The sequence below is a fragment of the Amyelois transitella genome, chromosome 21, assembly GCF_032362555.1.
Source record: "Amyelois transitella isolate CPQ chromosome 21, ilAmyTran1.1, whole genome shotgun sequence".
In the NCBI taxonomy this organism is placed as follows: Eukaryota; Metazoa; Arthropoda; class Insecta; order Lepidoptera; family Pyralidae; genus Amyelois; species Amyelois transitella.
In genome coordinates this window covers 865,057-891,244 of record NC_083524.1, presented here as the reverse complement: position 1 = coordinate 891,244, position 26,188 = coordinate 865,057, and the positions used below count along the sequence as shown (strand labels likewise).

Genomic DNA, 26,188 nt, shown 5'->3' with positions numbered 1-26,188 from the left:
GAGTGTAGCGTAAACAGGCCCAATATATCACCCCCTTGATTACATTGAGGGTTTAATGGCATTCCTTTCAATAGGGGATGTGTTGTGACGTCATCACTTCCACAATTTAATGTGAGGTAATAATATACGCGTATTTTTAGGGTTTCGGAACTGAATAGGGAAAACTAATGAGGTGGCGTTTTTGGAACGGAATGATACAACCAACCACGTGGCGTGTGAGCCTAAGGTCCGCTTATAACAATGATATAATGAATTCATGGTGTATAAAGATGTGGTCTCTGCCTACCCCTCCGGGAAAGAGGCGTGATTTTATGTATGTATGTACGTTCAGAAATGGCTCGCCAATCTGTAAGCACGTTCAAAAACCATTCATTCAATTTGTTCGCGCGTAACTTGATTTTTCCACTCATAGACTTCACATTTGTTCTCAGCTATTGAAATTTGAAATAGACACCTTTTGTTGTATACCATCCACGCTTCGTATTTGTAAGGATTTGTACAGTCGTACATGCCTTTGTCTGCGTGTTTGAATGAATGAAATACTTATTGCTTTTCAGCTGTGGTGAGTTGGTTAAAAGTGTATGCCTCAGTTGTAAGGTTCTGTCTTCGATCCCATTGTGACCATTTAATTCAAATTTCAATTCAAAAATTTTTATTCATTACTAGCTGTGTCCGTGACTTCGTCCGCGTGGAATAGTTATTTCGGCCCTGAAGGATGAATAATTTTCCCCTTTTTTCACATTTTCCATTATTTCTTCGCTTCTTATAGTTGCAGCGTGATGTTATATTTTCAACACAAAGAATTTTTCAATTCGAACCAGAAGTTTTTGAGATTAGTGCGTTCAAACAAACAAACTTACAGCTTTATAATATTAGTACAGATTATGGAACACTTAATATCACTTAATAATGGAATTGAGATTCAAATAGTGACAAGTTGCTAACCCATCGCCCAAAAGAAGAATCCCAAATTTATAAGCCTTATATACATATATTGTTTGTAAGGTTCATAGAAAGAGTGGTCCTATTTTATCTTTTTATTGATGCCGGGAACCACACGGCACGGCGTATTTTTTCCATCTGAAAAACTTCGTGCGACCTGATTATTTCTTCAGACAGTATTTTATGTTCGTTCAGACGCTAAATATCCCAATAAGCTTTAATTTGTGCCTCTCGAGTATTACCAAATGACAATGATCGAAAATCAGAAGGAAATTATTCAGACGTGGGAGAAATTTTTTACAATTGTTAAGAAAATATATTTTACAAATTTTTATTGGATCAGCGAACATTTTATTTATTTTATTTAAGACTTATTCGGGAGTTTGGAAGTAAAAGGTCACGAGAAATTTACTAAAATGTGAATTTACTACTGATCTTTGACCGACTGAACAAACGAATTAACAAAAATAAATTTGATGTTTCCATGTTTGTCTGTGTGTACCAGTGGCTTCTTTTCTCGTGCTGGTCGTAAAAGTCAATCAAGGGCTTATATTTGAGATATAATCAAGGGCAACTTGAGATTCTCCTATTAGGAGATGAGCTAGCAAGCTCTCACTCTCTGAATCTCAATTTAACTCTGTCTTACCTGTAGGAGTTAAAGACGGATTGTTGACGAGAGACGCCAGGTTTCCTAAAATATACGAAAATGCACTGTTTATATATTAGTAACCAAATGACTTTTCCGCTATATTTGTTACACCATTCATTTTAAAACTGATACAACCGTACCTCTATTTCGATCTTATTGGCATCACATTAAAATCCAAATTCCTACGATCATAGGTGTAGTGATGGAAAAACCAGGTGAAAAGAAAATACAGGTTCACGACGCCCTTATCCCGATAACATTATGATCCAAATTCCTGTGATTATGTCGGCAAAATGCAGCTGAAAAACTATAGAGGTTCCGTTTTAAAATTCAATGCCTAGTTGTATGGACGGCGAGTATTCTTGGAATTCTTATTAGAAGTCTTAAACTAGAAGTGTTGTTCAGGCCTTCGTGTATTTATATCGTGTGAGCGATTTTTATAAAAAAACTACTTTTTCTTAGAATCTGTTTGTTTGTTTGTTTGTAATATCTTTATTGCATAATTTTTCAGTGTTTGTACTTCAGTGAATGGTGTAAAATAAAAATAAATTTTTGTAGGAAGTATGTAGTTGCAAAGATAATTATTCCTACAGAAGATAAAAGGAGAAATGAGGAGAAAAATAATCAGTTTAAAAGTACTATAATATTTAAAAAAAAATGAAAAAAGAAAAAAAAGTTGCTGTGGCGTTAATGAAGAAGGTTGCCTACAATTTTAATAGTAAATTAAAGTTTATTTAAACGTTTCACGACGAGGGAAAACGTCGTGAGGAAACCTCCACATTCGGGCAACTGGATGTGTAACCATGATCGATCCAATACGGGTTAGGTTCCCCTGCAAAGGTCGCGGAGGTCAGACGGGAGTCGCTTCGTGTAAAAACCTGACTCACCCAATCTAGGATCCATCGTCAAAGGCATACCCTGGGCTCTTTTTTAGAATGGTGAGGATGCAACTGGATCTAAAGCCAGGAGGAAGGATAAATAAATAAATATAACCGGGACAAATTACACTGATTGAGTTAGCCTCGAAGTAAATTCAAAACTTGTGTTACGAGATACTAACCTAACGATACCTACTATATTTTATAATAAATACTTATATAGATAAACATCCAAGACCCAGGCCAATCAGAAAAAGTTCTTTTCTCATCATGCCCTGGCCGGGATTTGAACCCGGGACCTCCGATGTCACAGACAAGCGTACTACCGCTGCGCCACAGAGGCCGTCTAATAAATAGGGTAACTATAAGTTATCTATAATTAAGTAACATTTGGCACTCCCAAAGACCATAGAGCTATGAACTTGGTTCAAACTTCCCGAATGGTCACAGAAATCCTAACTTAGTTAAGGGTTGTAATTAGAGCAATCAGAGTGAGACAGGTAAGGGGTCATCTGACTCAGGTCAGGTAGAACTAGTTAGCACCATTTGTAATTGCTACGTATACACAATATACAAAGTCTAGCTGTGCCCGCAACTTCGTCCGCGTGGAATAGTTATTTTGGGCATCACTTAAGTCTATCCCTTACTTGCTATTTACGACATCAATGGCATAGGGATGGAGTCGTCCTATTCTTTTCTCTATTGGTAAGATCGTGATTTCCCTTATATGTATCTATACTAATATTATAAAGCTGAAGCGTTTGTTTGTTTGAACGCGCTAATCTCAGGAACTACAGACCATTTATCGAGGAGAGCTTAAGACTATATAACATCACGCTGCAACTATAAGGAGCAAAGAAATAATGGGAAATGTTTCATAATTCATCCTTGAGGGCTTCAATTACCATTTCACGCGGACGTAAGTCGCGGGCACAGCTAGTATATAAATAATATGATACAGCTACCATTTCAGCCAAAGATAAGTTCATCAATTTATTAACATTTAATAGTGTACCTGGAATTTTGGGAGATCCTCTAGCGCTCCTGAAAGTCCCCGAGGAGCTCCCAAGCCAAATATCATCTTTCTCAGTCAAACGGTGTTCAATATTTCGTGATGAATGAGTTGAACTTTCGTTTCTGCCTAACCTATAGAGATTTGACTTTTACAAATTAGGCTAGTTCTTTGATGAATTATAATTTTATTTTTCGGTATATTTTTTTGGAAGGAAATGAAAAATTTATATATTCGGTGTTGTGTGGTTTACGGCACTAATATAAAAAGGATAGGACCACTCCATCTCTTTCCCATGGATGTCGTAAAAGGCGGCTAAGGGATAGGCTTATAATCTTCGGATTCTTCTTTTAGGCGATGGGCTAGCAACCTGTCACTTTTTGAATCTCAATTCCATCATAAAACCAAACAGCTGAACGTGGCCTATCAGTCTTTTCCAGACTGTTGGCTCCGTCTGCCCCGCAAGGGATATAGACGTGATTATATGTATGTATATATTCAGCTTTCTACAAGCCAAAATCCTTACATATAGTCACGTCATCCCTTGCGGGATTGACAGAGCGTACAGTCTACAAAAACTGAAAGACCACGTTGGATTTCTCAAGGAATTGAGATTCAAGTAGTGACAGGTTGCTAGCCCAACACCCACAAGAAGACTACCAAGATAATAAGCCTTTCCCTTAGTCCCAGTTTACAAAATCCATGGGATGTACTAAAAGGCAAGTAAGAGAAAGGCTAATAGGGATACTTGGGATTCTGTTTTTAGGCGATGGGCTAGCAACCTGTCGCTATTTGAATCTCAATTCCATCTTAAGCCGAACAGCTGAAATGGCATTTCAGTCTTTTCAAGACAGTTGGCTATGTCTACCCCGCAAGGGACAAAGACTAGATCATGTGTATTACCTATGTAGATTTTAGTGTATAATCTATTTGATAAACTTACAGTGACCTTTACAAATGACAAATGTAGTGCCACGACTGATTCGTCATGGGGCATGATTGACGCATATAATTTTCCATGCCAAGAAATACTGGAATATATCTGAAATGCTACATTAGTTCAATAACGTAAATGTTTTCCACACTAATAATAAAGAGGAAAGATTTGTATTTTTGTATGTTTGTGTGGAATAAACTCAAAAACTACTAGTCCGATTTTGATAAAATTTGGCACAGATATAGAATAGACCTTCAAAAGTGACATAGGCATAAATTTGTTTTGAAATAAATTAGTTTTCAGGTAGATTATTCAAAATATGTCCACCCGTGCGAAGCCGGGGCGGGCGGCTAGTCTTTAATACGTGAAATGAGCATGTACATATGAAGAGAGTTATGAATGTGGATGAAGCGAAAGAAGTGTGCAGCGATCGTTGCAAGTGGAAAGATGTGGTCTCTGCCTACCCCTACGGGAAAGAGGCATATATGTATGTATAATATGTGAAGGAAAGTAAACATTAAATCTCATTAAAATTAAAAAAGTGAATGAATAATACGAGTATAATAATAAAAAGCTTATTTACTTGGGATTCCTTATTAAATTCAGACGTTGGGCTAGCAACCTGTCACTATTTGAATCTCAATTCTATCATCAAACCAAACAGCTGAACGTGGCTTATCAATCTTTTCAGACTGTTGGCCCTGTCTACACCGCAAGGGATATAGACGACAACATATACGTACATATGTATCACGACTATTCGCCCGAAAAACAGACACACATAAAAGTTTCCGTTAACCATCATTATTGTTGTTTGTCTATAGTCTTATCTAAGATATATATCAGATAATGTCGTCTGTCGTGTCGTGTCGTGTGGGAAAATAATTTACCGAGTGCCTAAAACAATTTGGGTTAAATTGATTGGGCGAAATTATAAGAATAGGATAGATTTATTTCAATATTGTGCCGTGTGGTTCCCGGCACCAATAAAAAAAGGAATAGGACCACTCCATCTCGTTCCCATGGATGTCGTAAAAGGCGACTAAGGGATAGGCTTATAAACTTGGGATTCTTCTTTTAGGCGATGGGCTAGCAACCCGTCACTATTTGAATCTCAATTCTATCATTAGCCAAACGGCTGAACGTGGCCTATAAGTCTTTTCAAGACTGTTGGCTCTGTTTACGCCGTTAGGGATAAAGACGTGATCATATGTATGTATGTATTTATTTTTAAAATTGTAAACAATGTATCACTTATTGACGTCACATAACTTAAATCTAATTATAACTACTACCGCTTCAAAAAGCGCATGTGTGGAAGAAGCGACGGAACATACTACACTGCAATAACGAATGTTTTATGTATTGTTATAATTTATTATACATATACTTAGTCACATCTATTTCCCTTGCGGTGTAGACAGAGCCAACACTCACTAATACCACGTTCACTTATATGGCTTAGTCAAATAGTGACAAGTTGTTTACCAATCGCCTACAAGAATAATCGCGATTTTATTAGCATTTCCCTTAGTCGTCTTTTATGACATCCGTGGGAAATATATGGTTAACTCCAATTCTATAGTGCCGGTAATTTTATTTTGAAAATTGTATCATCAATTCCATCATTATGCCTACAGCTGAACTTGGTCTTTCATATTCTTATTGAGATTGTTGGCTCTGTCTACCCCGTATAAAGACTCGATTACATGTATGTATATGTATTCTTGTCAAGCTTTGGTCCATGAAGTTCACTCTTTTTAACATTACTTAGCAAATTTATTTAAGTAAGTCACAATGTATTTTTAACCGTCTTTAAAAATTGGTCCCGGTTCTCAGTTTCATCTGTTTGTGTGTATGTATGTTTGTATGTATGTCTGTCCCCAATTATCTCGCTGAACAGACTTTGATACGGTTTTCAGAAAAGTACTTATTACACTTTGAAGAAAGTTTTAAAAATTTAACCAACTTCAAAAATGGAGGATATCGATCGGAGGCGGTTCTTTTTTTATGTGCATACATATCACGTTTATATCCCTTGCGGGGTAGACAGAGCCAACAGTCTTGAAAAGACTGAATGGCCACATTCAGCTATTTGGCTTTAAGATAACATTGAGATTAAAATAGCGACAGTATGTTAACCCATCGCCTAAAAAAATAATCCCAAGTTTGTTAGCCTATCCCTTAGTCGCCTTTTACGACATCCATGGGAAAGAGATGCAGTCGGTTCTATTCTTTTTAGTATTAATGCCGGGATACCACACGCCACTGCCGGGAACCACACGGCACATTTTTTATAGAAGTTATTATATCTGTTCCAGAATGTTGTACACATCACTACCATTCTGCTTCCTCCTCATCGGTTGCGCGCTCTGTCTACCAGAGAGCGTGCCATCTAGCGGGCAAGATTCGCAAACTCTTGACACGTCAGACAATGAACACACCGCTGCACTTGAGAAGAGATCACCCCACTACGATTTTGGACTCGGCAAGAGAGCTTATAGCTACGTTTCGGAGTATAAGAGACTGCCAGTGTATAATTTTGGATTAGGAAAAAGGTATGTATCTATACTAATATTATAAAGCTGAAGAGTTTGTTTTGTTTGTTTGTTTGTTTAAACGCGCTAATCTCAGAAACTACTGAACCGATTTGAATAATTCTTTCACTGTTAGATAGTCTATTTATCGAGGAAGGCTATAGGCATATAGCATACATTTTATCCCGGATTTCCTACGGGAAACGTCAACAATGCAGGTGAAAGTTGAATGAGTCGGCCATCTGCGAGCTTTCCACGCGAACGCTGCGCAAACCAACAAAGATATAGTAAAACAATGTACTAAAGATGTGAAGTACTCATTTTTTGCCACAAAAAAGTCCGCGAGAGCATATATCTATCTCTTAAGGTTTACTTACAATAACCACTTTTATGTTCATTTTTTAAGATTATTTTTTGATTATAAACATAAGTTATTTTGAAACCAATTTTCTTTAATTCAGTATTAATCCTTATCCAAATAAATATGTTTATTACTTTCGGCTTTTCATGTAGACTAAAATTGCCATTTACAGTATATAAATCAGACGAATAGGTTTTGAGATATAGTCGTTATAAGCAATTTGCAGCGAAACATTTAATACGGCGAACCAGCGTTCTTTCTAATACGCGTGACCCCCCCCCGCATCTTTCGATCGCCCTGCTCTATCCTACTTCCTACATATATGTAGATAGGTATATTGTACTTATAATACTTCCTTTGTATGTTTGTGTTTTTACCTCTTACCTACTTATAAAACGGATTATGTCTATCTTTTAAGATTGTTGTTGATTATGAGTATTTAATTGTAAACACAACTGTCTTTGATATCACTTAATTTCAATGAACATCTTAGAAGATATTACTATTTTAAAGTAAAGTAAAGTATCAGCCTGTAAGATCCCACTACTGGGCAAAGGCCTCTCATCTCACTATATACGGTCTCCGTTCCGTCGCGGGTAATGATGTGGGCCAAGTCGTCGCCAAGTCGCATAATAATTAGCAGCTATAATTGATAACGCCGAGGAGGATGTTTGCAAAAATAAATATGATGCCCAAAATAACTATTCCACGCGGACGAAGTCGCGGGCACAGCTAGTATTCAATAAAGTGGGTACCATTACATACCTACATGGGTGCCGGGTGAATCCCGGAACCAATAAAAAAAGAATAGGACCACTCCATCTCGTTCCCATATATGTCGTAAAAGGCGACTAAGGGATAGGCTTATCAATTTCTTTTAGACGATGAGCTAGCCACCTGTTTAAATCTCAATTCTATCGTTAAGCCAAACAGATAAACGTGGCATATCAGTCTTTTCAAGACTGTTGGCCCTGTCTACCCCGCAATGGATATGGACGTCTATATCCCCTGCGGGACAGATAGAGCCAACAGTCCACCAAAGGACTGAAAGGTCACGTTCAGCCGCTTAGCCTAATGATAAAATTGTGATTCGAATAGTGACAGGTTGCTAGCCCATCGCCTTAAATAGGAATCCCAAGTTTATAAGCCTATCCGTAAGTCGCCTTTTACGACATCTATGAGAACGAGATAAAGTGATACCATTTTTCTTTTATAAGTGCCTGAAACTACACGGGTAAATTAACATATATAATTTAAATACAAGTCTAATTTCCTTGTGGGGTACCTACTTACTTACTCAACAAAACATCCAAGATCCGGGTCAATTAGAAGAATATTTACAGCGATAAAAAAATAACAAAGTACAGTAACTGGAGCGAGACGTCGCAACCTGCAGATTAAAATGCAAGATTAAGAATGAAAAAACAGTTCAAACTATCTCTGATTTGGATTTTTATCGACTGAATTCAATTCTAACTATCTCAGTCTGGTTTGAATTTTTATTGACTCAATTTTGACGAAACGCCTTCTTAAAGCATGCATACATCACAGTCACTTCTATATCCCTTGCGGGGTAGACATAGCCGACAGTCTTGAAAAGACTGAAAGGCCACGTTCAACTGTATAGCTTCATGATAGAATTCTTCTATTCTAAAGTGCTGGAAACCATATTTCATGCATACATGCAAACGTAAAACACGCCTCTTTTTCTATACAGAGACTACGTCTTTCAACTTGCCACGATCTCTGCATACTTCTTTCGCTTCATCCACATTCATAACTCCCTTCATGCAAGCTCGGCGGTTTGGGCAATCTTGACGTGACCCTTTGCCACGACGTCCTTAATTTCCTTTCAATCTCTGCAGTAATAATTCTTTATCAGATTGTGGTGTCAGTTTTTTTTTTTACAATTACAGAACATTACGGTAAAACCTCTACATTTAAGCAACTGAATAGGTAACTGTGATCTATGCTGTGGACCTTTTTTGTTCCGAAAGGGAAATCATTTTTACGGACTACCTCCTGGGTCTTCACCCAAGAATTCGTGGAACCCAGGTCTCTTGGATAAGCGTTGACTTCAAACTTCTTCGTCCTAACTGGTTATAATCTTTCGCGTGACCACGGATTATTGTAACACTAGCTGTGCCCGCAACTTCGTCCGCGTGGAATAGTAATTTTTTCGGCATTATTGAAGCCCTCAAGGATAAATAATTTTCCCCGATTTTTTCACAATTTCCATTATTTCTTTGCTCCTTATAGTTGCAGCGTGACGTTATATACCCTAAAGCCTTCCTCGATAAATGGTCTATTCAACGCAAAAATAATTTTTCAATTCGAACCAGTAGTTCCTGAGATTAGAAACAAACACTTCAGCTTTATAATATTAGTATAGATGACTCTAAACGTTCCGAGATTAAATATAGATACATTACGTGCGCGTTTAATACCTGTATTATTTATAAATTGCTTCTTCACTTCTTCTCCACCAGGTCAAGGCCATACTCCTTCGGGCTCGGCAAACGGTCAGTATCTGATGATGAACATACAAATGGAATCTCCAACGATGTAGATACAGCGGCAATTGCGGAGTTTCTAAATCAATACGATGACGAATCTGGTAAGTTGCAATTTCTCTAAATAATTGTGATTCAATGTTAAAAAAATTGCAAGACTTTTGAGACTGTCTAAAGCCCAAGATATATAAAGGTGACAATATTATATGTATTTGAGGCCGCCAGCGACTTCTTCCGCATGGAAACCCTATCAATCCCGCGGGAACTCCGGGATAAAAAGTAGCCTATGTGTTATTCTGGGTCTTCAGCTACAAATCGGTTCGGTTATCGGTAATCGGTTTGGTTTTTGCGTAAAAGAGTAACAAACTTCCAAACTGACATCCTGACATACTCACAAACTTTCGCATTTATAATATTAGTAGGATGTTTGTATACATTACGACTATTCGGTATGTATGTATGTTGAATCGGTTAGCTGCCATGGTATAACTAAAATGCCGTTATCTGACAACATGATTTACACTCTCACTACAAAAAAAATCTCTTTCGATCTGTAAATACGACTTTTTGGTACCCTTAAGTCATAAATAGGCGTTCTCATTGATGAATGGCATCAGTTTAAATTTTTACCGCAGTTTTTGACGTTTTACTTAAAACAAGGATTTGGCAGATAACGGCATTTAAGTTATACCAGGGCAGTAAGGTGCCCAGTTAAAATGCGTGATGCGCAGAAAGGCACAGGTTCGAATCCCACTCGGCCCAAGTACCAATGACTATTTTCGAAGTTATGTTCATTAATTTAAATACTAACCGGTGCTCTTACGGTGCGGGAAATCGTCGTGAGGAAACCTGCACATTAAGGCATCTGGATGTGTAACCATGATCGATCTAATATGGGTTAGGTTCCCCTGCAAAGGTGAGATGGGAGTAGCTTCGCGTAAAACCTGACTCACCCAATCCAGGATTCTTGGTCAAAGGCATACCCCTGGCTCCTCTCCAGAGTGGTGAGGATGCAACCGGTACTAAAGCCAAGAGGAAGAAGATGTATGTATGTAAGCATATCGCGAATATCAAAAACATATAAAAATTAATTTAAATGAATTAATTATTTAAATTAAATTATTTGCCGTGTGGTTCCCGGCACCAATACAAAAAAGAATAAGACCACTCCATCTCTTTCCCATGGATGTCGTAAAAGGCGACTAAGGGATAGGCTTACAAACTTGGGATTCTTTTTTTGGGCGATGGGCTAGCGACCTGTCACTGTTTGAATCTCAATTCTATTATTAAGCCAAATAGCTCAGCGTGGCCATTCAGTCTTTTTAATACCGTTGGCTCTGTCTACCCCTCAGGGAATGTGGACGTGACCATGTGTGTGTGTATGTGCAAGAACATATTTACATTTCATGTTACAATTATTCAATCCATTTGACTACATGAAGTAAACATTTTCTACAAAAACATATTTTATATGCCATACAGCTAAAAATTAATCAGACACGTAGCTTCTACTGAAAAGCATCGCCATCTTAGAATATTTGCATAAATTTATATGAATGGACTGAGAAAAGTATTCCCTACTGATCTACTTATCATTCATTGCGTGCAATTTGACTAAATTCAAAAAAGATTTACTGTTAAGTACGTACCTACATTTTTTTTTTTTTAGTTTTCGATTTGGTTTACTTCGAACTTCTTTCGGGAAAGGAGCCCGGGGTACGCCTTTTAATGTATTGGGAGAAGTCATTGTTTTACACGACGCGACTCCCGTCTGACCTCCACTGACCCAAACATACATACATACATACATACATACATACATAAAATCACGCCTCTTTCCCGGAGGGGTAGGCAGAGACTACCTCTTTCCACTTGCCACGATCTCTGCATACTTCTTTCGCTTCGTCCACATTCATAACTCTCTTCATACAAGCTCGGCGGTTTCGGGTACTTTTGACCTGACCCTTTACCAGGACGTCCTTAATTTGATCAAGATACGTTCGTCTAGGTCTTCCCACTCCGACCTTTCCCTCCACACTCTCCTTGTATATCTGCTTAGTCAACCTGCTTTCATTCATCCTCTCCACATGACCGAACCATCTTAACATACCCTTTTCTATTCCTGTAACTACATCTTCTTTCACATCACAACATTCCCTTATCACGCTGTTCCTTATCCTGTCACTCAATTTCACACCCATCATACTCCTTAACGCTCTCATTTCCACTGCATTTATTCTGCTTTCATGCTTCTTTTGCCATACCCAACTTTCACTCCCATACATTAATGTCGGGACCAACACGCCCCTGTGCACAGCCAGTCGAGCCTTTTTGGATAGTTTCTGACTGCTCATAAAGGCATGCAAAGCTCCATTCACCATGTTCCCCGCGTTCACTCTCCTTTCAATATCACTATCATACTTGCCATCTGATGTAAACTTTGATCCTAGATATACAAACTCTTTCACTTGCTCCACTTTTTCTCCTCCAATCAAAATATTACATGCTGTCATTTCTTTCTCCATTTCAAAAACCAGTGTTTTAGTTTTACTTACGTTCACTTTCATTCCTTTCTCTTTTAAAGCTTCATGCATACAGTTTACCATCTCCTGTAACTCCTCCGCTGATGACGCCAGTATAACCTGATCGTCGGCATAGAGCAGACATTTGACGAGTAACTCATTCATCCTTAATCCACTTTTAGACTCTTTCAAATCTGTCAAACAGCTATCCATAAATAGGTTGAACAGCCACGGTGACGCAACACATCCTTGCCTAACGCCTTTCTCAATCTTAAACCACTCAGTGTGCGCTCCGTTTATCCTGACACAAGCACTCGAATCCTCATATAAGGATTTCAGTGCTCGTATTAAGAGACTGCTCACCCCATGCATAGAAAGTGCTGACCACAATTCATTCCTCTCAACTCTGTCATAGGCCTTTTCCAGATCTACGAATGTGCAATAGACTTTTTGACTCTTGGCCAAAAACTTTTCGGCTATGCACCGCAAGGAAAAGACCTGATCAGTACATCCCATTCCCTTTCGAAATCCCGCTTGAGCATCCCATATTTTGTCATCAGTTTCATTCCTGACTCTATTAATCAATACCTTAGCATACAATTTGCCGACGACGCTAAGCAGGCTTATACCACGATAATTTTTGCAGTCCAGCTGTGACCCTTTTCCTTTGTAAAGTGGCACGATAACAGCCTTACACCAATCTTTTGGTACTCGGCCGCTTCTCCAACACAAATTGAAAAGGCAGTACAACTGACTAGCTACTACGCCTTTTCCTGCTTTAAGCATCTCGACCGACACTCTATCACACCCAGCAGCCTTTCCCGCTTTCATACTCTTAAGTGCTTCCACAATTTCGAACATTTCAATTTCGCCTTCCATCTCATTCTCTTTTTCTTCGCTATAGCAGAAATCTTTCTTATTTCCTTCCTTTTTTTCAAATAAACTTTCAAAATAGTCCTTCCATATCTTTAGTACACATTCTTCTCCTTTCACAACGCTACCATCCTGGCATCTGATCCTAGTCAGCTCTCTGGTTATAGTATTTCCTCGGGCTGACCTTACGGATTTCCAGAATACTTTCAGATTTGACTGAAAGTCTTCTGATAGCCTTTTATCAAAATCCTCTTTATACTCTTCTTTCTTTCTAATCACAGCTTTCTTAACCAAATCTTTCATTTTCTTATATTCCTTACGTGCTTCATTCACATCTTCATCTATAACCTCTTGCATTCTTAAGTTAGCTTTTGCTGCTAACAAATCCAGCCATGCTTTCTTCTTTAATCGCACAAGTTCTTGCACATCTTTACTCATCCACGCATTTTTGTGATTTTTTCCTTTCCTTCTTCTACTTACACCACACACTTCAACAGCTACTTTCACAATTCTTTCTTTAAATTCCTTCCATCCATCTTCAATATCGCTCATTTCCTCTAAATCTTCAAATTCATCCTTCAGTCTATTAATATACTTCTTACCTACATCCATATCTTGCAAATTTTCTACTTTTACTCTTTCCAAAGCGCTGGTTTGCTCCCTTACCCTGTGCCGCCAGCGATTGAAGATACCCCTTATCCGGGATATCACCAGTAAATGGTCCGAGTCAATGCCAGCACCGCGATATGCACGGGTATCCAGCACTTTGTTCTTCAATCTTTCATCTACAATCACAAAGTCTATCATACTTTTTAAAATACCTTCCACTCTTGTGTAGGTGTGGATCTCTTTATGTTGAAACATTGAGTTCGACACAAAAAGATCCCACTCTAGACAAATTTCTAATACACTTCTTCCATTATCATTCACCTTTTCGTCACCAAACGCACCAAGCACCTTTTCATATCCATCACGCTTTACACCCACCCATCCATTAAAATCACCTAACATAATAATCTTCTCATTTGGCTTGGTAACTTTCAATACTTCTCTTACACTATTCCAGAACTCCTCGTTTTCGCTTTTTGCTGATGTTGTACCCCTCGAACCCACATCCCAAGGTGCATAAACACCTAGAACGAAGATCCGAGTGATTCCAACTTTCAGCCTAATCCATAGAAGACGAGGGCTGACACACTCATACTCATTCACGCACTCAGCCATTCGTGCAGAAAGAATTAGACCGACCCCTTGACAGCCTCGGCTGGTACTGGAAATTCCAGACCAATACGCCGTGTAAGGGCCGTGCTGCGTCGCGTCGCATCCTTTCCGCTTCGTTTCATTCACGCACAACACATCCAAACGTCTTTCATCCATCATCTGGCATACTTCCTCAATCTTATCCTTCATTCCTCCTCTTACATTCATCGTCGCAAAGCGGCTTTCAGCAGACCGCATACCGCTCCCGCCGGGAACGAGACGTGATGGGGTGCGGACACCATCGCCGCCATCTAGGTGCTCTTTCAAAAGATTTGCATCCATGCGATTCCCACGAGACGCTAGGGAAAAATTTTGTCCGCCCCAGCAGAGCCCCGCATGCCAGGGTAAGGCTAGCCATTACCTGGGGGTCGCCCAACCCCATGGCGGAAGTGGCACGCTCGAGACTAGGCTCGCCCCTAGCCATGCATCCATCGGCGCGGCAGACCTTAGATTGGCAGGGATTTACATTAAAGAGGAATCCCAAGTCTATCCCTTAGTCGGCTCTTACGACATCCGTGGGAAAGAGATGGAGTGGTCCTATTCTTTTGTAATGGTGCCGGGAACCACACGGCATACACGGCACATACATATCATCACGTTTATATCCCTTGCGGGGTAGACAGAGCCGACAGTCTTAAAGACTAATAGGCCAGGTTTGGCTGCTTGGCTTAATGATAGAATTGAGATTCAAATAGTGACAAGTTGCTAGCCTGTCGCTTAAAGAAAGAATCCCAAATTTATAAGCATATCCCTTAGTCGCCTTTTACGACATCCACGGGAAAGACATGAAGTGGTCGTATTCTTTTTCCTATTGGTGCCGGGAACCACACGGCACTTACCCAAAACACGGAATAATATTAACTAAGTACTATTTATCTTAGTACCTTATTTCAATACCCTTTGTATAGTTAATTAGGTAGTTCTATCAATTTGCTGAATTCAATAGGGCGCACTATTTCATTCGATTGAAATTACGTTTACAAGTCAGATCCTTCAAAAGTACAGTGCGCCACATAGAGTAGTCATCCATCTTATTAATGATATAGTACTTCCTATGTACGTGAAATCTTCTAGCGGCTGAATGATATGCTATCACTTCTTTATTCTCTATGGCATAGACAGAGCAGTCTCCAAAACCATTAAAGGCCTCATTCAGCTGGACGACTTAATGATAGAATTGTGATTCAAATAGTGACAGCTAGCCCAAAGAACACAAAAAATAAGGTCAATTCCTTGTTTAACTGAACGATAATAACATTAATCTTTATATTTATTAACACAGGTTACGATGAGAAGCGAGCGAGACCTTACAGCTTCGGTTTGGGTAAACGATTCGCCGATGACGAGACGTCGGAAGAAAAGCGGAGAATGTACGATTTCGGTCTCGGGAAACGCTTACCCATGTACAATTTCGGACTCGGGAAACGGGCGAGGAGCTACAATTTCGGCCTGGGTAAACGACTGAGCAGCAAGTTCAATTTCGGTTTGGGTAAACGCGAGAGGGACATGCATCGCTTCAGCTTCGGCTTGGGTAAACGATCGACCGAAGACGCCTACACTGACGCTGAGAACTACTCGGAGATTTAAGATTTTGTTCAGATTTTGCCGATTCGTGTGGAACTATATTCATTTTTGTATTGTTTACAAGTTTCGTTTGAGTTGAAGGGGATTTTTGAATGTATTTTTATTAGTTTTAAATATTTTTAAGGCATTTTTTTTTATTTGGCGATTACCCATATCATTTTATATTTTTATTCATTTAACATTTTTTTTCTTGTGAAAACCCCAGCCATTTTCACAAGAAAAATATCCAACTAGAAACAAATAGTTATCTACTATTTTTCTAAAATATTTCTTTACAATGCAACTTGTGTTTTTCAATTGTGAAATGAATAAAGTTCCGAAAATAAATTAATAAATGTACTTAATTTATTAACGCAATGGACTGTACTTTCATCTGATTGTTTTTAATACTTCGGGTTAAAATTAACAAAACGGCGTTACCATTTAAGCAGAGTAAAAAATATTTTTATTAAAAAAAATTAACACATTTTGTCTAAATTACAATATAAAAAATCGCCAATTGAATAATGTATCTAATATTATTCTGATAACATGTTGTTGTAACATTTTTATTTTGTAAATTATTGTTAAAATTTATAGTTATTTACTTAAATGTTAATGATAGCTAGTTAGACACTACTAATTTAATGTTCGTATAATAAACAATAGATAGAATTGCCAATTGTGTATTGATCCGGTTTTCTTGTTAATTGTTTCCTTCATTAAAATATTAGATGAACAAAGTTTATTTAAACTTATTGTTTCTTTTTAATTAAGAAACTACCCTGCTAGGGATAAAGACGTGATTATATGTATGTATGTATGAACAAAGTTTATTTTTTTATTGGAAGCAATCTTCGTTACAAGTTATAGTTAGAACAAACCTTTCTACTTCATAATATCTGTGACGCAGCGGTGTCTGTGACACCGGAGGTCCCGGGTTCGAATCCCGGCCAGGGCATGATGAGAAACAATTTTTTCTGATTGGCCTGGGCCTCGTATGTTTATCTATATAAGTATTTATTATAAAATATAGTATCGTTGAGTTAGGATCTCATAACACAAGTCTCGAACTTACTTCGAGGCTTACTCAATCTGGGTAATTTGTCCCGTTTATATTTATACAAAAACAAACAGCGCTTTGAGTTATTAAAACATTTTATATACTTACAGTAGTTAATTGAAATTATATTGTTTTATTTCGAAACTATCCTTTTATTGTGAACTTATTATGAATTTTTAGTCATTTGTTTCAATTTACCTTATCAACAAATACACAATTTGCAACTCTGTTTGAAAAACTAAGGTAACATAAGTTTCTTTAAGACTTAAAATTTGTTGTTTTAAATATAACCGTACTAAAAATATACAAGTCAAATTAAACTATACAAATCATAGAGATTGCATCATTGAATTTCTACATTGGTTTTCATTTATCCCTTTTTAACCTTTTAAAAAAATACGAGTTTCAAAAAACAATACGAGTGTACGAGTACGAATCGGCGGACGAATCGGTAAGGTACATACATACATATAGTCACGTCTATATCCCTTACGGGGTAGACAGAGCCAATAGACCCGACAAGACTGAATGCCACTTTCAGCTGCTCGACTTAATTTTGAGATCCAAATAGTGACAGGTTGCTAGCCCATCGCCTAAAAAAAGGATCGCAATTTTATAAGTCTATCCCTTAGTCGCCTTTTACGACATCCATGGGAATGAGATGGAACCACACGGCACAAATCGGTAAGGTGACCGGTTAAAATGAGTGATGCGCAGAAAGGCACAATTCGAATCCCACCTCGGCCATGTACTAATGACTATTTTTGAAATTATGTACATTAGTTTGAATACTAACCGATGAACTTACGGTGAGGGAAAACATCGTGAGGAAACCTGCACATTCATGCAACTGGATGTGTAACCATGATCGATCCAATACGGGTTAGGTTCCCCTGCAAAGGTTGCGGAGGTCAGACGGGAGTCGCTTCATGTAAAAACCTGATTCACCCAATCTAGAATTAGTTAAAGGCATACCCCAGGTTTTTCTCCAGAGTGGTGCGGATGCTGCCGAGTGGTTCCCGGCACCAATAAAAAAAAAACGAATAGGACCACTCCATCTCGTTCCCATGGATGTCGTAAAAGTCGACTAAGGGATAGGCTTATAAAGTTGGTATTCTTCTTCTAGGCGATGGGCTAGCAACCCGTCACTATTTGGATCTTAATTCTATCATCAAGCCAAACAGCTGAACGTGGCCTATCAGTCTTTTCAAGACTGTTGGCTCTGTCTACCCCGTTAGGGATAAAGACGTGATCATATGTATGTATGTATGGTGAGGATGCAACTGTGACTAAAGCCAGGAAGAAGAAGATCAGATCTAGATTACCTGAAACCTACGAGTTTGCATGCAGAGAGTTATGAATGTGAATGAAGTTAAAGAATAATGCACGGATCGTAAAAATTGAAAAGGTATAGTCTCTGCCTGCCTAAGGAAAAGAGGCGTGATTTTATGTATGTACTAGCTGTGCCCGCGATTTCGTCCGCGTGGAATAGTTATTTTGGGCATCATTGAAGCCCTTTAGGATGAATAATTTCCCCGTTTTTTTTTTCACATCTTTTCACTTTTTCTTCGCTCCTAGGTAATAGTTGCAGCGTGTTGTTATATAGCCTAAAACCTTCCTCGATAAATTGTCTATTCAACACAGAAATATTTTTTCAATTCGAACCAGTAGTTCCTGAGTTTAACGCGTTCAAACAAACAAACAAACTCTTCAGCTTTATAATATTAGTATCTATAGATGAATGAGAGAAGATTTTCCGCTTGATTGGGTGTAATACTTGTCGAATCGCGGTTCCGAAGATATAGAGTCAGGTTTTTTACACGCACTTCGTGTAAAAAACCTGACTCTATATCTTCGGAATAAATTCTCCCGTCTGCCCTTTGAGACCGTTGCAGGTTAACTTTATAATATTGAATCATGGGCATGTAAAGATTCACTAGTTAAGTTGAAAAAGAATGACTTTAAAAATACATAGGTACATACATAACCGTGTACATTCTGGACAGAGTCAGCAACCTTGAAAATACTGAAAAGCCATATTTAGCTCTATGGCTCAATGATGGAATCGAGATTCAAACAGTGACACGTTGCTAGCCCATCGCCTAAAAAATCCTATCCCTTAATCGCCTCTTACATCATCCATGAAAGAGAGATGGAGTGGTCCTATTATTTTTTTTCTATTCGTGTCGAGAACCACACGGCAACTATTTCTACGGTTAAGTATATCAATAAAATGCGACCTTAATTAAAACTTTTGACCTGACCAATTGAATATTGTCATAAAAATTGACGATCACTGTCCACAGACGATAAAGCCAGCAAATCTGAACAGTGTCCATAAAATATGCGGCCCGAATAATATAACAATTTATTATAATTTAAACTGGGTATAATATATTTTATATTACTTATTATTATAAAATATATTGCTTGAAATTATTTATAGTTATAGCTTAACTGTGCCCGCGACTTCGTCCGTGTGGAATAGTCATTTTGGGCATCATTGAAGCCCTCAAGTATGAATAATTTTCCCCGTTTTTTTGTTTCCACATTTTCCATTGTTTCTTTGTTCCTTATAGTTGCAGCGTGATGTTATAAAGCCTAAAGCCTTCCTCGATAAATGGTCTATTCAACGAAAAAAGAATTTTTCAAATAGAACGCGTTCAAACAAACAAACAAACAAACTCTTCAGCAGTTAAGTGGAAAGATGTTGTCTCTGCCTACCCCGCCGGGAAAGAGGAGTGATTTTATACCGTATGTGGCGACATTTATATGACTCTAAATGTTACGTACCTAAGTAATATTTTATCACCTCTCTCTTTCATACATACATATAATCACGTCTTGCGGGGTAGACAGAGCCAACAGTCTTGAAAAGACTGATAGGCCACGTTCAGTTATTTGGCTTTAAGATAGAATTAAGATTCAAATAGTGACAGGTTGCCAGCCCATCACCTAAAAGAAGAATCCCAAGTTTATAAGCCTATCCATCTCTTTTTCAATGAGGGTTAAAAGGAATAGACTTCATAATAATTACTTATCCCTACCATGGCAACGGAAACAGACCTTAATATAAATTGAAACGGAGCGATGATGAATATCAAATAATCTCAAACAATATCTTCATTCTAATCCGATTAATAATTATGAGATTATAAGGCGCTATGATCAATCAATCAATCAATCTCCTGTTCAGTTTCCTTCCACCCAAAGGTTGACTGGAAGAGATTGCTTTAGCGATAAGTCCGCCTTTGTACAATCTATATCTGCTTTGTGCTGTTTTGTATGTTTTACTCTTATGGTGCAATAAAGAGTTTTATCTATCTATCTATGAATTAAACAGTTCCAACAAATTTCCTTATCATCAGGGAACTTTATAAAGGTGTCCTGGGAACGTGTACAAAGTCCTAGGGTTCCATATATCACGTGAACATATAATCACGTCTATATGCTTGCGGGGTAGACAGAGCCAACGGTCTTGAAAAGACTGATAGGCCACATTCAGCTGTTTGGCTTAATGATAGAATTAAGAAACGCGTTAAACGAATAAATCTTAAGCTTTTAAGCCTATCCCTTAATCGTCTTTTACGACATCCATATACAAGAAATGGAGTGGTCCTATTCTTTTTTCTATTGGTGCCGGACACCACACGGCACATTTCACTTGTAAAATTGTATATTTAGATCTTCTTTCACCAAAGAAATCCAAAGAATAAGACAATATTTTCAAGAGCATTTACAGAGCACAGACTATTCAAAACAGCGTCTCCTTCCTTACTCTGTGCTAGCATCAAAAATACACTACGTATCAAATTGCACGTCAAGGAACAAAGATATTCCATATATCAACTGATATGTTTGGCATTAGGGTACACTCATATCTACAGTGTTCGTTAAGACATTTATCCTGATTATACATACATACACTCATAAAATGTATAAGAATCGATATTTTTTTTTGTTTTGCTATTAATAGTCATTGACCGACCGAGCGAAGTCTATGGCCTAAAACAAATATCAAAATTCTTTTAACAAAATAATTACAGTCATTGTTTATGGTTTTGACGGCCTCTGTGGCGCAGCGGTAGTGCGCTTGTCTGTGACATCGGAGGTCCCGGGTTCGATTCCTGGCCAGGGCATGATGAGAAAAGAACTTTTTCTTATTGGCCTGGGTCTTGGATGTTTATCTATATAAGTATTTATTATAAAATATAGTATCGTTGAGTTAGTATCTCGTAACACAAGTCTCGAACTAACTTCGCTAACTCGATTTGTGTAATTTGTCCCGTATATATTATATTATATGGCGCTCAATATGAACAATATAATTGATCAGGATGACTGCACATTATGAAATGATCATTATGATGCTGACCTCGTAAAGGACAAAGTCATTATATGTGTGTCTAGATCCTATTAATGTGAAAAGTGGCTCGTTTTCTTTGAAGCAAAGGTACTACGTTAAAATGGGATACAAGTGGTTTTCGCGAACTAAAAAGAGTAATTTTTTTGCGAAGAAAATGTCACGTACAAATTTGATATAATTACGTGTAGGTGTAAGACATTTTTTTATTTTTGCTTACTCAACGTGGCTGAGAAGAAAAATTATATTATCTATGCTTTGTCAAACCATTTATTTAATAACAAGCTTTATTTGTTTTCTCGTGCCGTGCGGATCCCGGCACTAATACAAAAAATAATAAGAGCATTCCATCTCTTTCCCATCGATTCATTCTCTCTCCACATTATCAAAATGTCTTTATCAATAGCCAATTTATTTTATTGAAAATATACAAATCGAATAAGCAATGCCGTAGACTATAGGTAGAGTAACATACACGATCATTATATCAGACAATATTTGCATTAGAAATAATCACATAATATGTCTTGTCATATAAAGATTTTTCTTTCTTTCTTTCTTTCTTGCAAACATACGTATTATTAAATATAATAAACAGAACTCTTTTTTTGTACAGTTATCTATTCATTAACAAACATACATTCATATATAAGTAAATATGCCCTGCGCGATAGACAGAGCCACCAGTCTTTGAAAGACTGAAAGAGTACAAGAAAGACATTTAGAAAAAGCGACGAATTTAGCGCCACCTATTACTAAATAATAGTGGTTTTTCGCAAATCCCACGGGAACTATAGTTTTTACCGGGATGAAAAGTACCCTATGTACCCTTCTCCAGACTCTTAATTCGACGGCTTCTGTGGCGCAGCGGTAATATGCTTGTCTGTGACACCGGAGGTCCCGGGTTCGAATCCCGGTCAGGCCATGAAGAGAAACGAACTTTCTCTGATTTGTCTGGGTCTTGGATGGTTATCTATCTAAGTATTTTTTATAAAATATAGTATCGTTGAGTTAGTATCTCGTAACACAAGTTTCGAACTTACTTCGTAGCTAACTCAATCTGTGTAATTTGTCTTTTATATATTTATATTTAATTACATATACGTGATACTTCAAGAAGATTGATTCATTAGGTGACCAGTGAAGAGGTAACAAACAAACATATAAACTTACTTTCGCATTTAAAATATTACTTACGCTTGGGATGATAGCAACGTAAATATCTGATGGTTGCAATGTAAAACTCTGCATTCTAAATTTACATTTGAATTTCGAAAACACAAATTCTCTTACCAATCGACATGCGCTGTACATGCCAAATGCATGACAACACAAAATTATGGACGACACAGAAGGATAACCTATGATAAAACTATACATACATACATAAAATCACGCCTCTTTCCCCGAGGGGTAGGCAGAAACCACCTCTTTCCACTTGCCACGATCTCTGCATACTTCCTTCGCTTCATCCACATTCATAACTCTTCAAGCAAGCACGGCGGTTTCGGGTACTCTTGACTTTACCTATTTAACCTAAAACTATTAATTGTTTAATTGCCTTGTGGTTACCGGTTTTTTAAATATTATAACGTCTATATCCCTTGTGTGGTAGACAGTTCTAAAAGTCTTAAAAAGACTGAAAAGCCGCGTTCAGCTATAGGTACCTATAGCTTAACAATGGAATTGAGATTCAAATAGTGACAGGTTGTAAGCCTACAAGTATAATCTCAAATTTATAAGCATTACTCTTAGTCGCGTTTCACGACATTTATGGGAAAGATATGGAGTGGACCTGTTCTTAAGTGTCGGGAACCACACTGCACGTATATATTTAATTTAATAATAATAATTGTTACTGTCCTTTTTAAAGTATGAGAGTTATGAATGTGGATGAAGCGAAGGAAGTATGCAGAGATCGTGGCAAGTGGAAAGAGGTAGTCTCTGCCTACCCCTCCGGGAAAGAGGCGTAATTTTATGTATGTATGTATGTCCTTTTTAAACAAAAATGAATGTATCTACGTAAATTTTTATCCAACCAATGCTCTTACGGTGAGGGAAAACATCGTGAGGAAACCTGCACATTCAGGCAACTGGATGTGTAACCATACGATCCAATACCGTTTAGTTTCCCCGACAAAAGTTACGGAGGTCAGACGGGAGTCGCTTCGTGTAAAAACCTGTTTCACCCAATCCAGGATCCATGGTCAAGAGCTTAACCCCCCCTCTTCTCCAGAGTGGTGAGGATGCAACCGGGACTAAAGCTAGAAAGAACTACATAAATTTTAATAGAAATCTGCTTTTTCATTATTTTACTATACCGTGCAGTAACAATACTACTAGCGGACAGTGTTCGACAATAAATAGGCAAGTAAAATTGGTCCAATCAAGTGGTATTGTGTTGAAAAAACAGCGTTCAGAGCTGTCTCTGTTTTACATACTACACACATACATACATATGGTCACGTCTATATCCCTTGCGGGGTAGACAGAGCCAACAGTCTTGAAGTGACTTAATGATAGAATTGAGATTCAAATAGTGACAGGTTGCTAGCGCCTAAAAAAGGATCCCGAGTTTGTAAGCCTATCCCTTAGTCACCTTTTACGAAATCCATGGGAAAGAGATGGAGTGGTTCTATTCTTTTTTGTATTGGTGTCGGGAACCACACGGCAGTTTTACATACTAATAGTTATAATTAGATTTAAGTGATGTGACGTCAATAAGTGATACCTTGTATCCAGTTTTGAAAATAAATCTATTCTATTCTATTCTATACAATAACTGTGCTCTTATTTCTGGCGTTAGTCCCAATCTGCTGAATCTGAATTCACCTGTACGTGGCCTTTCAGTCTTTTCAAGACTGTTAAATAAATAAATATATGCCTACGGGACAAATTACACAGATTGAGTTAGCCTCGGAAGTAAGTTCGAGACTTGTGTTACGAGATACCAACTCAACGATACTATATTTTATAATAAATACTTATATAGATAAACATCCAAGACCCAGGCCAATCAGAAAAAGTTCTTTTCTCATCATGCCCTGGCCAGGATTCGAACCCGGGACCTCCGTGTCACAGACAAGCGTACTACCGCTGCGCCACAGAGGCCGTCGAATTAAGAGTCTGGAGAAGGACATAGGGTACTTTTTATCCCGGTGAAAACTATAGTTCCCGTGGTATTTGCGAAAAACCAGTATTCTTTCGTAGGAGGCGCTAAATTCGTCGCTTTTTCTAAATGTCTTTCTTGTACTCTTTCAGTATTTCCAAGACTGGCGGCTCTGTCTATCCCGCAGGGCATATTTACTAATATATGTCAGACAGCTGCGCCACAGAGGCCGTAGACTGTTGGCTCTGCCAACCACGCAAGACGTGATTATAAGTATAATGTAACAAATCAACCATTGACGCTTGCATACAGAATAACCAAAAACAAATCCAAAACTTACGGGGAAAACCTAGTGTGTAAAATGATATATTCATTATGTAATCATCGTAAGTAGATCCTGAATAATCTATCCTCAATTTCCTAGTAATATCGTCACGTTGAACGCTAGTGGATTACCGATCATTACGCACCTTTAGGGCTGCCACAGGTTAAGATTCCTCAGATTTATACGAGACTCAAATTTTGAATTTGAATTAAATTTGATTTAATTCAAATTCAAATTTTTTATTCATTATTATAGGATAACTACATATCGCTTAATAATTGTCAAAACGTTTGGTTTCACAACATTGGTTGACGTCAAATAAATTACTTAAAACTAAGTTTACTGCCGCTTCCAAGGCGTCATTGCAGAAGAAGTGGTAACAAACAGAACTGCAGCATTGTCTTCTAGACTAGAGAGACTTCGCACGAGTAGTATTACCTAGTAGAAATAAACCTACCTCGGAAAACCTACTTTCCAACATTTGGAATAGGAACAAAATCCTTCCATGAATCTTGGATTGGGTGAGTCAGGTTTTTACACGAAGCAACTACCATCTGACCTCCGCAACCTTTGCAGGAGTATCTAACCCGTATTGGATCGGTCATGGTTACACATCCCGTTGCCTGAATGTGCAGGTAACCTCACGATGTTTTCCCTCACCGTAAGAGCATCGGTTAGTAATCAAACTAATGTACTTCGAAAATAGTAATTGGAACATGGCCGAGGTGGCATTCGAACCTGTGCCTTTTTCTGCATCATGCATTTTAACTGGGCACCTTGTCGACTTGGTTACTGACGCTCTTCTATAGAAGATAGGAACTAAATCAATTCATCACGACCAATTCTCTCGTCAACACTTCTAATTCTAAGATTGGATTATTACGAAGTTGACGTTATTGAAGAAAATACTGTTGTGCCGTTTGTTAGCGCTTCTTCTAAAGTTAACTTTAAATAATTCATTCGATGTCAACCCATGAACCAACTTTGTGAAATCAAAAGATGTGATAAGTCACAAGTCAAGTCTTTCCCAGATGAGTACACTAAATCTTTTGACTTGCCACATTCAATAAAGGTACTTTTTTAAAGCATCTACATTTATTTAATTTCATTTCAACGATCGGATTTGATTTTTACTGTAAAAAAGGAAAATAAAATGATTTTTTTTGTTGAATGTTGGCATCCCTGCGTGTATGTCGGACCAAGCGGACCTGCCAACCTAAAATTATGATACGCAGATTATTCACGGCGATGCATTTTCCCTCCAAATTACCAGGTATTTCG

General features: G+C 37.9%; 1 protein-coding gene across 1 annotated transcript in view; it reads left to right on the top strand.

Moving 5' to 3' along the window:
- Positions 1-17,414, top strand: part of LOC106142192 (allatostatin-A) — a 78,413-nt gene extending 60,999 nt beyond the window's left edge. Inside the window, exons 2-4 of the mRNA XM_013343871.2 lie at positions 6,740-6,976; positions 9,806-9,933; positions 15,767-17,414. Of these exons, the coding sequence (XP_013199325.1) occupies positions 6,741-6,976; positions 9,806-9,933; positions 15,767-16,071 (669 nt within the window). The 5' untranslated portion in view covers position 6,740 and the 3' untranslated portion in view covers positions 16,072-17,414. The remainder of the gene's footprint in view (positions 1-6,739; positions 6,977-9,805; positions 9,934-15,766) is intronic.
- The last annotated feature ends 8,774 nt before the right edge of the window (positions 17,415-26,188 follow it).